Source organism: Cannabis sativa, chromosome 6 (assembly GCF_029168945.1).
Source record: "Cannabis sativa cultivar Pink pepper isolate KNU-18-1 chromosome 6, ASM2916894v1, whole genome shotgun sequence".
NCBI classification, from domain to species: Eukaryota; Viridiplantae; Streptophyta; class Magnoliopsida; order Rosales; family Cannabaceae; genus Cannabis; species Cannabis sativa.
This window is the reverse complement of record NC_083606.1, coordinates 42,965,139-42,981,090: the sequence shown is the minus strand read 5'-3', so window position 1 is coordinate 42,981,090 and position 15,952 is coordinate 42,965,139. Positions and strand designations below refer to the sequence as shown.

Genomic DNA, 15,952 nt, shown 5'->3' with positions numbered 1-15,952 from the left:
TTTCGACCTATCAGTTTGTGTTCCACGCTTTACAAAATCATTTCTAAGGCTATTGCTAACCGGTTAAAGGTTGTTCTTGACAAAGTTATTTCCCCTTTTCAAAGTGCTTTTTTTTTTTCTGGGCGTGTTATTTTTGACAATATTCTTATTGCCCATGAACTTATTCATGCCATTAATTCTCGAAAAGTTGGTAAAAGGGGATGGGCTGCTTTGAAGCTTGATATGGCCAAAGCTTTTGATCGTGTGGAATGGCATTTTCTGGAAAGTGTAATGTACCATTTTAACTTTCCTACTGGTTTTGTTAATCTCATCATGAAATGTATAGCTACTACTACTCTTTCTTTTCTTGTCAATGGGGAGGTTAAAGGCTCTCTTAAACCTTCTCGTGGTCTTAGACAAGGGAACCCTTTATCCCCTTACCTTTTCATTCTCTGTGCTGAGGGGTTGTCTGCTCTCCTCCGAGCTAGGCAAGATGCTCAGTTTCTTAAAGGTATTTCTATATCTAGACATGCTCCCTCGATTTCTCACTTGTTATTTACTGATGATAGTCTTCTTTTTTGCTCTGCATATAGAGAGTCATGTTTAGCTCTTCAAGAGGTCTTCAATATTTATTCTAGGGCCTCGGGTCAAGCCATTAACTTTTCTAAGTCTTCTATTCTCTTTTCTCCTAATACTGTTCAGGAGATTCGTACTATGTTCTTTAAAACTCTTAATTTAGAGGATAAGCCTTTTGTATCTAAATATTTAGGTCTTCCTCATTGTTTGTCCCATTCAAAGTTTCATTCTTTTTCTTTTCTTAGGGATAAAGTTGCCTTGGTCCTTAGAACTTGGTCTTCTAAATGTTTTTCTAGAGCTGGTAAAGAGGTTCTTTTGAAAGCTATAATTCATGCTATCCCTGCTTATGCGATGGCTTGTTTTAGGCTTCCTGTTAAGCTTTGTAAGGGAATTGAGACTGCGATAGCCAAATTCTGGTGGGGTTCTAATGGAGAGTCTAGGAAAATTCATTGGAAATCCTAGAAGGCCCTTTGTAAATCAAAATTCTGTGGTGGTTTGGGTTTTCGCTCTCTTGTTCATTTCAACCAGGCTATGTTAGCTAAACAAGCTTGGCGTATTATGGACAATCCTAACTCTCTTCTTAGTAGGATTCTCAAAGCTCATTATTTTTCCCATTCTTCTATTCTTACTGCTGTCCCTGGTCACAACCCTTCTTTCACTTGGAGAAGCATTTTATGGGGTAGGGATTTGTTGGCTTCAGGACTTATCTGGAAAATTGGGAGTGGGAATGATATTCATACCATATCTGACCATTGGCTACCTAATCATAAATATAAATCTTTCTCAAGTAATATCCATCCTCCTGCCCAGTTTTTATCCTACTTTATCTCTGCCTCGGGGACTTGGGATGTTAATAGGTTGAGTGCTTATTTTGATAATTCTATCATTAATGATATTCTTGAAGTGCCAGTTGCAGGGTGTTATGGTAGGGACTCTCAGATTTGGGAGAAGACAAGTTCAGATGTTTTTTTTGTTAAATCCGCCTATCATTTGGCTTCCTCTTCCCTGGATATTCCTTCTTCTTCTTCCTTCACTTCTTCTAAAAAGTTTTGGTCCCGTGTTTGGTCTCCTACTATTCCTCCCAAGGTTAAATTGTTTATCTGGAGAATGCTATCTAATGTTCTTCCTGTTGCAACTTCTCTCTTTTCTAGGAAAGTTCTTGATTCTCCTCTTTGTCCTATTTGTCAATTTGCCCCTGAGAGTATCAAACATGCTATGCTAGACTGCTCTAGATCCAGAAAGGCATGGAGATCTTCCAGGTTTGTTTCTTATTTTGATATTAATAAACACATGGATCTAAATGATTTTTTTATGGGACTGGTTGTTGATCAAGATAAAGATTCTCTTGGTATTTTATATTCTTTTTTGTGGGCTTTATGGAATCAAAGGAATAATATCTTACACAAACAGTTTTCTATTCCCCCTAAAGATATTTTTGATTGGAGTCTTGCATATTTTTTCCAACATATGGATGCGCAGCAAAGACAGGTGCCAAGATCAGGTCCAGTTTTTAACTCAGTCTCTGCAAGGGTTCAACCATCTGGTTCCAATGTTTTCAAAATTTTCACTGATGCAGCCACTGATTCTCAAAGGAAAAAACATAGTATTGGAGTGGTTCTTTTGGATGGTTGTAATCGAGTAAAGGCAGGTTTCTCTACTACTTTTTCTGGACTTGTTCCTCCTGCTGTTGCCGAAGCCAAAGCAGTTCATCAAGCTATCCAATGGGCTCAACTGCTTCGATTTCCGGTGGATGTATTGATGACAGATTGTAAATCTATAGTAGATAAACTTAATACTTGTAATTGGAATAATAGTGTGTTTGATGATGTAATTTGTAGCATTAAGAACTTGTTATCGTTCAGTCCAGGCCTAACCATTTCTCATGTTGGTAGGGATTTTAATCTTTTAGCTCATAAGGTAGCTAGGCTGGGCCTTGGATTAGATAATGAGTTAATTTGGAATGGTTCTCTACCTTCCTTTTAGGTGTGTTGTAACACATGTTTCTTTCCAAAAAAAAAAGAAAAAAACAATAAGTAGGTGAGAACTTTAATTAAAGCTTTGTAAATAATTTGATCTGATATTCAAAAACAAAAAAAAAAAAAAAGTTATTCATGTTTTAGCTATGAATATACAAGAGCGTCTTTATAAAAGAAATTGAGATTTGATTACAAAACATCCACCGACCCACCAAAACCAAATTTTATTCGCTTCCAACTTCTATACATGTGACATCCACGATGCAAAAATTTGGAGATCTTATAAAAGTTACACTTTAATTAATTTAGTTGTTAGTCACAAATAAATTATAAAAATTAATTTGTATTATATATAAATATGTTATATTCCATTTAAAAAGAAGTTGTTGATAATTCTAGGCATAATTTTAAGGAGAACTAGTCATTCATCAAAGTTTGGCTACAAGTACTTCAGTTTAATCAATTACTTTAATTATGCTAACATTTCTTAGACTTTGACTTTATTATATTGTAGTAACTGTATTTACCTAATTTTACTTGTATACAATTCTATTGCGTTTTAATGACAGAGAAAGAGTTTAGGATGTAGGCTTATAATTAATACACTACTAGAAAATTTGGCTTTCTCTTCAGTAATTACGTTGCTTTATCTTCAACTAGGTAACTAAGTTGCGCTTTGTCTTGTAATTTTTTTTTTTTTTTTTTTTGTGGTTGCAAAATATTTGTAGTAAATAAGTTGCATAATATACAATTTATATTATTTTCTGAAAATCATGTATTTCTGTAAAAATAAAATTAAAAAATATAAAAATAAAAATCATATAAATTATTATAAATGATACATATAGAGCACATAAAGGATAAATTTTTTTATAAAATTCACAATAAAATACATGTGGACAAATTTCTTCTATCTATAGTAGTTTATTGTCTATCCTAAGGGCATGCAGAGATACTCCAGGAGAACAAGACAATAAAATCATAATATCAGAAAAGAAAACCTCAAAACTGAGAATTGTCACTTTCGATCCACTAGTAGAACACCTACAAAATAAAGAGAAAAAAAATTAATGCGTAATAAATATTTAATAAAAATGAAATTTCCCATAAAAATAAAATAAAATAAAATACGAAATTTTATTTATGTATGGTCGTGCCTAAGGGCATATCAGTTGAAGTAGATTCTTCTTTTTGATCAATCAAAACCCATTCCCAAACTGTACAAGCTTCTTCCAAAGCATACAGCTTTCTGGATGTAGATGATGATATCTATACAGATGGATCTTCTATTTATCATATAATTCTTATATATACGATATGATGAAGTACCACATGAGTGGATATATAGGAATCAAAATCTTTCGAATCAATCATGTTATGATCTTCTACATCCTAGGTCTTCCCATTCCCTCATCTGGCTTATGTTAGTCATGTAGCTTTCAGACTAAATGACTCTATGAAATTAGATCGATACTTCCACATATTACAGGTAACATAGGAGACATCTCTATTTTTCCCCTGGGGAATCCTTAGAATTATCACTTTTTAACTTTCAATTCACCTCTGACCATCAAATGAAATGTGAATAACTCGTCCTCCTCTCTTTGAAACAAGGGGCGCTTCTGGTTGGTTATGTAGGTGCTCGAAACAATTTTGTCTTCTCCATATTACTATATCTCTAGAGTCAATAATTTTATATGAGGAACTACTGAACTCAATCACTTGCTGCCACTACTCTTCAGTTTTATGTTGAGGTCTATCCTGTAGAGGTACTCAAATTGGATCAGTGATCGACCCGCTGGGGGCCCATTATGCCAAAAGCGAGAGACACCCCATCCTTCTCTTTCCTTTTTTATGCCCCCACGTCGCCACATGGGAGGGACATGGCAACGTAAAAATGGGGATCCTATCAACTTGTTTTGACCTAGGATAATAAGCTCATAAGCTTAGACTTACTTCAAGAGAAGTAATTTTTGGAGGGGAAACTATGCATTTTTGGGATCTACGAGCTCCCTGGTTAGAACCTCTAAGGGGTCCCAATGGTTTGGACTTGAGTAGGCTAAAGAAAGACATATATCCTTGGCAAGAATGGCGTTCTGCAGAATATATGACTCATGCTCCCTTAGGTTCTCTAAATTCTGTGGGTGGTGTAGCTACCGAGATCAATGCAGTAAATTATGTCTCTCCTAGAAGTTGGTTTGCTACTTCTCATTTTTTTCTAGGGTTGTTCCATTTGTAGGTCATTTATGGCACGCGTGAAGGGCTCGTGTAGCTACAGCAGGATTTGAAAAAGGAATTGATTACTTTTGAATTTGAAACTTGCTTGAGTTGGACTCTTTCAATTTCTCCATCGAAAATTTACTTACAAAGGTGTCCCAATTTATTAATTGATACTAACTTCAGATTCTTGCCTCCTAGAAACAAATCAATACATTCTGCTCGAGCTCCATCATGGATGATATGGTTTACGTGACAACCCTCGACAGTTCAATCTATGCTAGATTTATCATTCATGGACGTTGATAAGATAAGATACTTCCATTTAGTAGCACCTTAGGGGATGGCATAGCCTTAAAGTTAAAGGCGAGATTCAAACGAGGAAAGGCTTACGGTGGATACCTAGGCTCCCAAAGATGAGGAAGGGCATAATAAGGGGCAAAATGCTTCGGGGAGTTTCGTAATAAAAGAGACATTTGGCGATAAGCCTGTCTTGATTGGGCTCCAATGAACGAGATCTTGTAACATTTACTAATGAGGCCCTATCAATTAGTATTACACAGAAGAAATCAATTATAGACACTAATATAATTAGATCTGCTCTTCATAGACAAACTTGGGATTTGCGATCCCAGGTAAGATCGGTTCAGGATCATGGGATCCTTTTCCATAAGATAGGAAGGGTTGTTGCACAAAATGTACTTCTAAGTAATTTCTCCCTATATCCTATATCTATCTATATGAAGAAGAAGTCATGTAACGAAGGGGATTCTTATTTTTACTAATGGTACTTAGAACTTGGAACAAGCATGAAAAAATTAACGATACTTCTTTATCTTTTAAGTTATTCTGCCGGATTGGTCACTCAAGACCATTGGTCTCCATTCGAACTCGATGAAAAAAATGGGATCACTTCTTATGGACTCGTTGAGAATGATTTTGATCTAGTTCATGGCTTATTAGAAGTAGAAGGCACTCTTGTGGAATCATCACAGATAAAAAAAGGTTGCAGCCAGTTTGATAATGATCGAGTGACATTGCTTCTTTGGCCCGAACCAAGGAATCCCTTATATATGATGCAAAATGGATCTTGTTCTATTGTTGATCCGAGATTTTGCTATGAACAATACAAATCGGAGTTTGAAGAATGGGAAGGAGAAGGAGTCCTCGACCCGCAACAGATAGAGGAGGATTTATTCAGTCACATAGTTTCGGCTCCTACAATATGGCGCCCTTGGGGTTTTCGATTCAATCAAATAGACAGCCCCAAAAAATTGGGATTTCCCTATTGTGCCAGGTCATTTCGAGGCAAGCAGATCATTTATGATGAAGCGAATGGGCTTCAACAGAATGATTCAGAGTTCTTGTAGACTGGAACCATGCAGTACTAGACACGATATAGATCTTCCAAAGAACAAGGCTAGGAGCGATCTTCGAAACCAATTACGCCTAGGTAAAAAAATGTCAATATCATATTTGTTTGGAAGAAAAACAAAAATTGCGCTTTCTTTATGGTCTTATAGAAGAACAATTACTTAAACACCTTCGTATCGCCAGAAAAGCAAAAGGGTCAACAGGTCAGGTTTTACTACTTGAAATGCAATTAGATAACATCCTTTTTAGATTAGGTATGGCTTCGACTATTCTTCAAGCCTGCCAATTGGTTTACCATAGACATATTTTAGTTAATAATCGTATTGTAGATATACCAAGTTATCGCTGCAAACCCCGAGATATTTTTACAGTGAGAGATGAACAAAAAAAATCCAAGTCTCTGGTTCAAAATTATCTTGATTGATCTATCCGTGAGGAATTTCCAAAACATTTGACTCTTAACCCATTCTTATATCAAGGATCGGTCAATCAAATAATGGATAGTAAATGGGTCAATTTGAAAATAAATGAATTGCTAGTTGTCGAATATTATTCTCGTCAGACATAAACCTAACTAAACTAACTAGGGGGATTTTCATTCCTTGTCCATTACTTTCAAGTATTTTCCATATCACAGAAATTTGGATTAGGACTCGAGAATCCATATCAACGAAAGGTCTAACTGTTGGTGTTGGAATAATGGCGTCCATTGTTATTTGATTTGATATATTGCAGTCAATAACATTGGTGAATTGGGTGAAGGATACGGAAAGAGAAGGATTTGAACCCTCGGTAAATAAAAGCCTACATAGCAGTTCCAATGCTATGCCTTGAACCACTCAGCCATCTCTCCTACATAATGATTATGGTTTATAAATCGACTAAATAGTGATTCATTCTTACTATTGGGTAGGTGTATACAAAATAGCTCTAGACTGTGGAACAAAGGATTATTGTGGACCTACGCCGAGAGATTGATGGTGATTCTCAAATATTGCAGAACAGAATGTGATACGATGAGATAGAATGCAATAGAAACAAAGACACAGGGAACAGGCTACTCTTTTAACAGTCAAAGTGAATCCTTTTATTTTGAATTAAAGAATTCGGAATCAATCAAATCTCCCCAAGTAGGATTCGAAACTACGACAAATCGGTTAACAGCCGACCGCTCTACCACTTAGCTACTGAGAAATAATAGGAGGTTAGATCTCAAAAAATTGTAGAAAACTGAACAATTATACAATCACTACTAGATAAATTTTTTGAGTCCCTTTTGTGTTGGACATAATAGCCTGGGACATAAAAGGGGTATTTTTCTAGTCCAAAATTATTGGACTAGAAAAACATTTCTAGTCTAAAAATGTTGGACTTAAAAAGGAGTCCCACAACATGAAACTTAATTGTTGGAATAGAAAAATATTTCTAGTCCAACAATATTGGACTTGAAAAACGATCTCACGCTATAAACCCCTTTCTAGTCCAGCTAAGTTGGACTTGAAACTAGATTTTTTTTTTTTCTAAATTAAATGCTGCAAAATTAATTTTATTTTTTTTTTATATTATATTATATTATAAATAATTATTTATATTATATAATATTTTTCTTTTCAACAAATTATTTATAATTAACTTACCTCAATTAATACACATAAAAAAGTATAAATATATATATAAAAAAAAATTAAACTATTGTAGATATCACAAAGTTTAGAATATTTGATAAAGATATATACATAACAAAATTAACAAATATTGTATTAGAAAAAAAGAATATATATTTAACTGATATTGTAACTAAATATTTGTCATGAATAATTTTTTTAAAAAAAATTAACTAATGACCCATAATACGATGACTCTGCAAGTGTCGAAGCATATCTGTCGCCCATTCTTCTCTCATCTCGTCAATCATAGCTTTTAGATATGGCTTTTTGTCTATTAGCTACAAAATATAAGAGAAATAAATTAATTATATAATAAATATAAATAAAACATAAATTTATATTTGATTATTATTTTACAAATATTTATGTACCTCTTTCTTAATATAGTCACGTCGATTAGGCGACTGAACTAGATCTTTTATCATCCTCATAACATAATAGCCACACTCTACATTACTTGGTTGATGAGGACACTACAATAATTTATAATTTAAATAAATACATTAATAATTTATTAAAACCTTAAATTATTATTGAAATTTACATATACAGTTCCTTGATACTTAAGTTTTTTGGGATCTCCATGCTCCTTCTCATTAAGTATGTGTCATATGCTTTCTTGATCGTTTTTAGAATGACAAGATAATTTGCTATGGGTGCATTAACATGGTCTAAGTAATATACGTAGTATGCTTGGGGTACCAATATAGCACACACCCAATGTTTCCTATAAGAAAAATAAATTATGTATATTGAACATATATTATACTATCATGCTTATAATATATATACTTATTAATTAAACTTATCCATGATTCTATGGAACAACCATGAATTGTCGTTGGTATCCTCCTCTTGATAGGTGGTGGTTATATTCATTTTTCGCATGAAGAGCTTGCATGTTCTCCCTTAATGGTATCCACTCCGGAGTCAATCTTGAATTAACAAATTTAACCCAATCCTCTTGTGTAATGACACCCTCATATCCCCTTGGTCTTCGTAGAGGAAATTCACCTAGATTTTTCTCCAATTTCTTGTGCACATGTTCCCTTGTAAGAGTTGTCTTATAATCCTTATATCGTTTTCTTGCTTGTTGCAAGAATTGCTTTTTATGTTGGGGTTCTAATTTAAACGTACTCTGCAAATTAAGAAATTGTCAAACATATATATAAAAAATTAGCAATTAGAAAAAAAAAAATCAAGAAGCACATGTACCTTCATTGTTTCCCATATTTGGATCTTATCTTCTTTTGGGACCTTAAACCAATTTTCATGAAGAATTTATACAATTCTACGAACAGTAGACCCAAGCATGGATGCAAAACTCACCCTGCCCTTCCCGACCAGTTGACCTTTTTCATTATACTCAACGGGTATTAGATGTCCCTCACTCCTACATCTATTTATGTCTGGCAACCAGGATGGTCCTCTACCAGCTGGTATGTCATTTTGGTCCTCCAGTTCATCTATATCTATATTCTCATCTTCATTTTCCTCTACATTCTCGTTTTCAATTTCCTCTATATTCTCATCTTCACTTGAATTGTCATCCAAAGGATCATAAGATGACATTTGTATAATAACCTCATCAGTGAATGTAAAAAAACTTATTGATTGAGAATAACACATACTACACAATATAGCCAGCCATACAAAATAAGTTTGTCGTAATCAACAACATTTCAAAAATAAGAAAATGTTAAAAAAACAAACAAATATTACATATTAATTGAGAATAACAAGAAGAAATGAGATATAGAAACAAATTGTACAAATATTTTTGATATTACATAACCTACGAATCAACCCATAAACCTTCACCATCTTCCCGACAACATATGCTATCGTCATCAAGTTGATCATCATTTTCTGGTAAAGTGATCGGGACATGTTGTTCTTTAAGAGGTAGATCATCATCTTCATCATACTAGTCTCTTGATTGTGTTGCAAGCACGACAGACCATTGGTTGTTTGCAGGATCAGTCACATAAAAAACTTGCGTGGCTTGTGACGCTAGAACAAATCGGTCAGTTTTGTGCCCTAATCTATTTAGATTAGCCAATGTAAAGCCTAAATTATCTTTTTTTACTGCACTATCACTTTTGGTCCAATCACATAGAAAACAGGTACTTGAGTAACAATATAATCTAACTCCCAAATTTTTTTAACTACTCCATAGAAAGTCATGTTGCACTGAACTGGATTACGATCTTTTGAACTAGACACTTGCAAAGCACTAGCGACAAGGCTAACACCACTATTTTGTGTGGTTTTGCTTTTATCACGCTCTTGAGTGGTGAACTTTCTGCCGTTTACTGTATATGATGAAAACTTCGTGACATTAAAAGAAGGACCACGTGAAAACCATCGAACAATGTTGGTCACATTGTTAGGCGTACTTCTCAATTCACATACAACCTAACTAGACGCAAAAACTAATCAAAATACACATTACACGAAGTATATACACAAACAAAGTGAATAACACATCTAATACCTTATTTTTAAACCAACTACTAAAAGTACGATAATGTTCATCTTGCAACCATTTTTTATTCCTTGACTTAGAAGGAAATTTTGTCTGAATCCAATTGAAATGTTCCCTTCAAGCACATGGTATATCATTAGCTAATACTTAATATAATGAAAAGCACATTAATTGATAGGGGTAAGATACACTTACTCAATGTATAGTTGAATATTTATTGTATTTTGCAACACTAATCGATGTGCTTCATCCAATTCATTTTTTCCAACAGTGCAGACAACACTACCTCGACGATTGACAATAATACTTGATTTTACTTCATCATTAAGCCCAACACTTTGTACACCAGACATGTATTCAGAACAAAACTCAACTGCCTCTTCAGTAATATAACATTCAATAATGCACCCTTCAGGTCGACTTCTATTCCTAACATATCCCTTGAGAATTTTCATATATCTCTCAAATGGATACATCCATTTGAAGTAGACTAGACCACAAAATCGTAATTCTCTAACCAAGTGAACAGTGAGATGAATCATTATATCAAAGAAGGCAGGTGGGAAGAATTGCTCTAGTTTACACAATATGTAAGTAATTTCTTGTTGTAGCTTGTCTAATGAGGAAATATCTACCACCTTAGAGCATGATGATTTGAAAAACAAACACAACCTTGTGATTATCTCTCGCACATTCTTAGGCAAAACCGATCGAATAGCCACAGGAAGCACATGTTGCATTAGAACATGACAATCATGAGATTTCATGCCAGTCAAAGTATAGGTTTTCAAATCTACTAGCGATTGTATGTTTGAACAATATCCATCTGGCACTTTTATATTAGACAGACAAGTGCAAAGTTCCTGTTTTTTAGACTTAGTCAGTGTGTAACAAGCTGGAGGCAAATATATACGACCTTTGCCTGGCTTTGGAGCCAACTCATGACGCATTTTCATTGCGGCCAAGTCTTCTCTAGCCTTGATTCCGTCTTTACTCTTTCTAGGAATGTTCAATAAAGTTCCAATGACACTGTCACATACATTTTTCTCTACGTGCATAACATCTAAATTATGATGTACAAGTAAATGTTCCCAATATTCAAGCTCGAAAAATATTGATTTCTTTTTGTAACAATGTTTGGGTTCTTCCACAATCTTAGCCTTTCCTTGACCTTTCTGCTTCCTAGTTGTCGGAGCTTTAAACTTTCCTACCCGGGAAATAATTTGGGACATCTTCTCAAGTATTTGACTTCCATATAAAGGTCGGGGAGCATGCCCAAACTCTTGCTCACCGTTGAATGCCTTCATCAAAGTTCGAAGCTTATGACTCTCGAGCAAGAATTTTCTATGTCCCATATAACATACTTTTCGGGAGTGTTTCAAGTACTCAGAACAAGTTCCTTCTTCACAAATGGGACAAGCTTTGTAGCCTTTCACACTGAAACCCGATAAATTTCCATAAGCAGGGAAATCATTGATTGTCCACAATAATACTGCCCTAAGGTTAAACTCCTCTTGCTTGTATGCATCATAAACACTAACCCCTTCACTCCACAAAGTTTTCAAGTCATCAATAAGAGGAGCTAGATACACATCAATATCATTACGTGGTTGTTTAGGTTCATATATCATTAGTGTCAGTAAGGTAAATTTTCCTTTCATACATAACCATGGGGGTAGATTGTAAATAACAAGCATCACAGGCCAACAACTATGCTTACTACTGAGAGTAGTATGCGGATTTATCCCATCCGTTGAAAGACCTAGACATAGATTACGATCTTCAGCTCCAAAACTAGGCCACTTCATATCAACTCTTTTCCAAGTTAAACTGTCAGCTGGATGTCTTAATAAACCATCCTTCACCCTCTTATTTGCATGCCACGATAAATTTTTACTATGTTTGGCACTTCTAAACAAATGAATGAATCGAGGAATAGGCGACATATACCACAAAACCTTAGCAGGTACTCCTTCCTTAACCTCAATGCTATTTTTTTTCTTTTGCCATCGTGACTCTCCACAAGTAGGACATGAGTATGCATCTGAAAAACTATTCCGATATAATATGCAATCATTAGGGCATGCATGTATTTTGTGATAATCCATACCTAATGAGCATATAGTTTTTCTGGCCTCATAGAATGTCGTCGGAATTTCATTATCTTTAGGCAATAAATATTTTAAAAAAACTCAGTAAATCTGTAAAACTTCGATCACTCCATCCGCGTCTTGCTTTCAAATTGTACACCACTAGAAGCGCCGATAATTTTGTAAAACTTTTGCAGCCAGGGCAGATCGATTTCTCAGCATCACTAAGGAGTGTCTCAAACTTGTCTGGTTCTACTTGAGTTCCAAATTGTGCATCATCAAACATTTCATCTAATGGATCCCAGTTCACTTCTTCTATATTCCCCTTACTTTACTAATCATAGTAGGGGAATCATCTAAATTTGTGACTTTCTCCCCATGATTATAACAAATAGTATAACTCTTGTCGATCCCATTGAAAAATAAGTGTTCTTATATCATGTTGAAACTCAACTTTCTAACATTAAAACACTTAACACATGGGAAACATGTATAATTTGGGTCTCTCCCATTCTCCAAACAAAACTTCAAAAAGAAATCAACCCCGTTCTTATATTCTTCAGATAACCTATTAGTCACCATCCATTTCCTATCCATATCTTCTTTCTATAAAATTAAAAAGAAAAAAAAAGATAAATAAATAAGCATGTATTGCTTATTAGAAGAATAAGCTTAAACTAACTTATTTCCTATCTAATTTCTATGCTTACTTAAAACTAAGCATAATAATTAATGTGACATGTCAAGTTAAATTTTAATTCTATCAAAATTTTAGCAACATAATGACTATAAATTGAACATACAAAAAAAAATTACAAACAACCAACACGAATGCAAAATAATCACAAAATTATTTAAGCATAAAAATATTTGCCACCCATCCGACCGCAGTATATTCTTTTGCAGAACCTGCTTCACTACGAATGAATATCTAAGATATTCAAACTCTTCTAAGTAAATATTATTAAATTTTTAGTAATTACCTTTTTTTAAAGAAACAAGCTAAATTTGCACGCTTCAACCAACACCTAATAAGCTATACCTATACATGATAAAAAATAAAATTTAAAACTTGCATCAATTGTTACAATTATATGTATTAAGAGAATATGACCCTTAATTTATATTGATAAGAAGTAATAACATGCACATAAATAAACGCATGCTACATACACAATTTATACACCAAAATCTTAACTCAAAGAATGTGGTACTTTACTATTTTTTTACAAAAGTTGACCACATTTAAAATAAATACGATTTGTTATAGCAAAGTAATATGTCATGGAACATATGAATGAAGAAAAATATTACAACAAATGGGAGCTAAGATTCTCAAATATATTACTATTCTAATGTTGCAAATTTAGGTGGCGTTTGGTGATAAAATAAAAATAGAGTGGGAATGGTAATAGGAAGAGTATAAATAAATTTTTATTCTTTTGATTGATAAAGACCATGGAATAAGAATTACTATGTTTATTATTGTATGGAATGGAATAGAACTTTTAATATTTTCACCAAATTTGGTTATAAAAGTAAATCAGAATAAATAATATTATTTGGTATTTATTTTATTTGGCATTACAATAGTGCTACTCCCAAACATTATTTTGTATTTATTTTATTTAGCATATGCACTTTGTCAATTAACACCAATAGCACAAGGAAAAAAGAAAAATACAAGCTTAAATGTTGTTCACTATTATTTGAATTTAAAACAAGGTGCTTTTTTGGGGATTAATTGTGATAAAGATCAAAGAACAGATTTATATAGAAAAAGAATGAATACAAACCATTACAACAATAGTTTAAATTGGAAGTGGAACAACCTCCAATATATAAAAATCTTATCTTACCAAGAGCAAATTTTTAAAAAACTCACTTCTAGAAAAAAATTAAAGATCATAAACATCAACAATAAAATTTTTAAAAACAAGACAATTGAGATGTGTGTACCCATTAATGATTGATGAAACTAGTAATGAATATTGTTTTAGCACTTTTAATTTGCAAACTATGTTAGAGAACCCATTGCAGCCGAGACTTTCTTATGCGACCATGAACTTGATTTCTATATAGACCGAATACTACCCATGGTGCAAATAAAAAGTTAAAACTTTATCTCCGTAAAAAGGTAGAGATGTGAAAAGAAACTTTATCAATGCTACTGAGTAAAGTATCCAATATATTACATTTGAATAATATATTCAATTGTATCAATATATACATATCTATATATATATCACATGGAAGAAATACTATAAATTAATTACATACAATTAAAATTTGTATATATACAAATAGATCAAATAATCAAAAACATTAGAAGAATATATATCATCATCATAATCATCATTACAAGATTTGAGACAAGATAAAAAAGAATTGAGAAATTTGCGGCTAAACCCCCTTATGTTTATATTTGTAAACACTTAACCCCCTTATGTTATTTTTTGGTGGTAATACTATCTTATGTTTACTTCTGTTGGCAAATTTAAAGTAAAAGTTAATTTTAAATGTTAAATGCCACATAAGACTGCTACTGTGTATACTTATTTACACGTGGCATATATTAATTGGTCCAAATAAATTTAATTATTAAAACATTATAAAAATTAAATATAAATTATTTATAAATTAAAATTAATAAAATAAAAACTAATTTTATTCATATTTCACTCTGTTCGTCTTCTTCTCTGATTGAAAAAAAAGCAGAAACATATATCTTCATCAATCATTTTTTATACTAGCTTAAAATAAAATCATCATCTCCTCTTGGATATTCTTCTTTCTTTCTTTCCTTTTTGGATAAAATATTATAAATCTAACAAAATACAAACCCTTAAATCAAGATTCAAATCGCAAACCCAAAAATTATCGACCACCTCAAGATTAAGTCCATTCGTTTGGGTCTATCGGAGTTGAGCGGCAGAGCTTCGACTTTGCGTTGGATCTGTCAACGTCGAGATGCGGAGCTTCGAGTATGGCGTTGGGATCCGTCGGCGTATGGGTTCGTCTGATGGTGGCGGAGCTTCAAGTCCGTCGTTGGGATCCGTTGATCGGCGTTGAGAGGCAGATCTCCTTCTTTACATTTTATTTCTTTATTTTTTTTGTTCTTGATTGAAATCTGAAACTGAGTTGTTGTTTTTTTCAAAAAAGAAATTAATTTGGTTTTTGTTTGGGTATTGATTTGGAATTGAGGAATAGATTCTAGTGATTGGGTTGATTCATGGTCACTGGTGGTCAATGGTGGGTGGTGATGAAGATTGCAATTATGATGATGAGGGTGGGTGAGCGTAGAAGAAAAGATTTTAAAAAAAATTGCTAAATTACAGATAAAAAAAAGTTATTTTATTGTTTTATTTATAAATAATTTATATTTAGTTTTTATAATGTTTTAATAATTAAATTTATTTGGACCAATTAATATATGCCACTTGTAAATAAGTATACACAGTAGCAGTCTTATGTGGCATTTAACAGTTAAAATTAACTTTTACTTTAAATTTGCCAACAGAACTAAACATAAGATAGTATTACCACCAAAAAATTGTTGGGTTTTATTCCCTAAATAAAACTCAT

At 33.2% G+C, this 15,952-nt stretch overlaps 2 protein-coding genes across 2 annotated transcripts; one reads left to right on the top strand and one right to left on the bottom strand.

Annotated features, from left to right (window-relative positions):
* Positions 1-960: 960 nt before the first annotated feature.
* Positions 961-2,675, top strand: LOC133038849 (uncharacterized). The gene is made up of 2 exons (XM_061117259.1): positions 961-1,814; positions 2,035-2,675. The coding sequence occupies exons 1-2, from the start codon at positions 1,800-1,802 to the stop codon at positions 2,536-2,538; spliced, it is 519 nt and encodes a 172-aa protein (XP_060973242.1). The 5' UTR covers positions 961-1,799; the 3' UTR covers positions 2,539-2,675.
* Positions 2,676-10,468: 7,793 nt separating this feature from the next.
* Positions 10,469-12,223, bottom strand: LOC115720357 (uncharacterized). Its single transcript, XM_030649510.2, has one exon. The coding sequence runs from the start codon at positions 12,221-12,223 to the stop codon at positions 10,469-10,471; it is 1,755 nt and encodes a 584-aa protein (XP_030505370.2).
* Between the last annotated feature and the right edge of the window lie 3,729 nt (positions 12,224-15,952).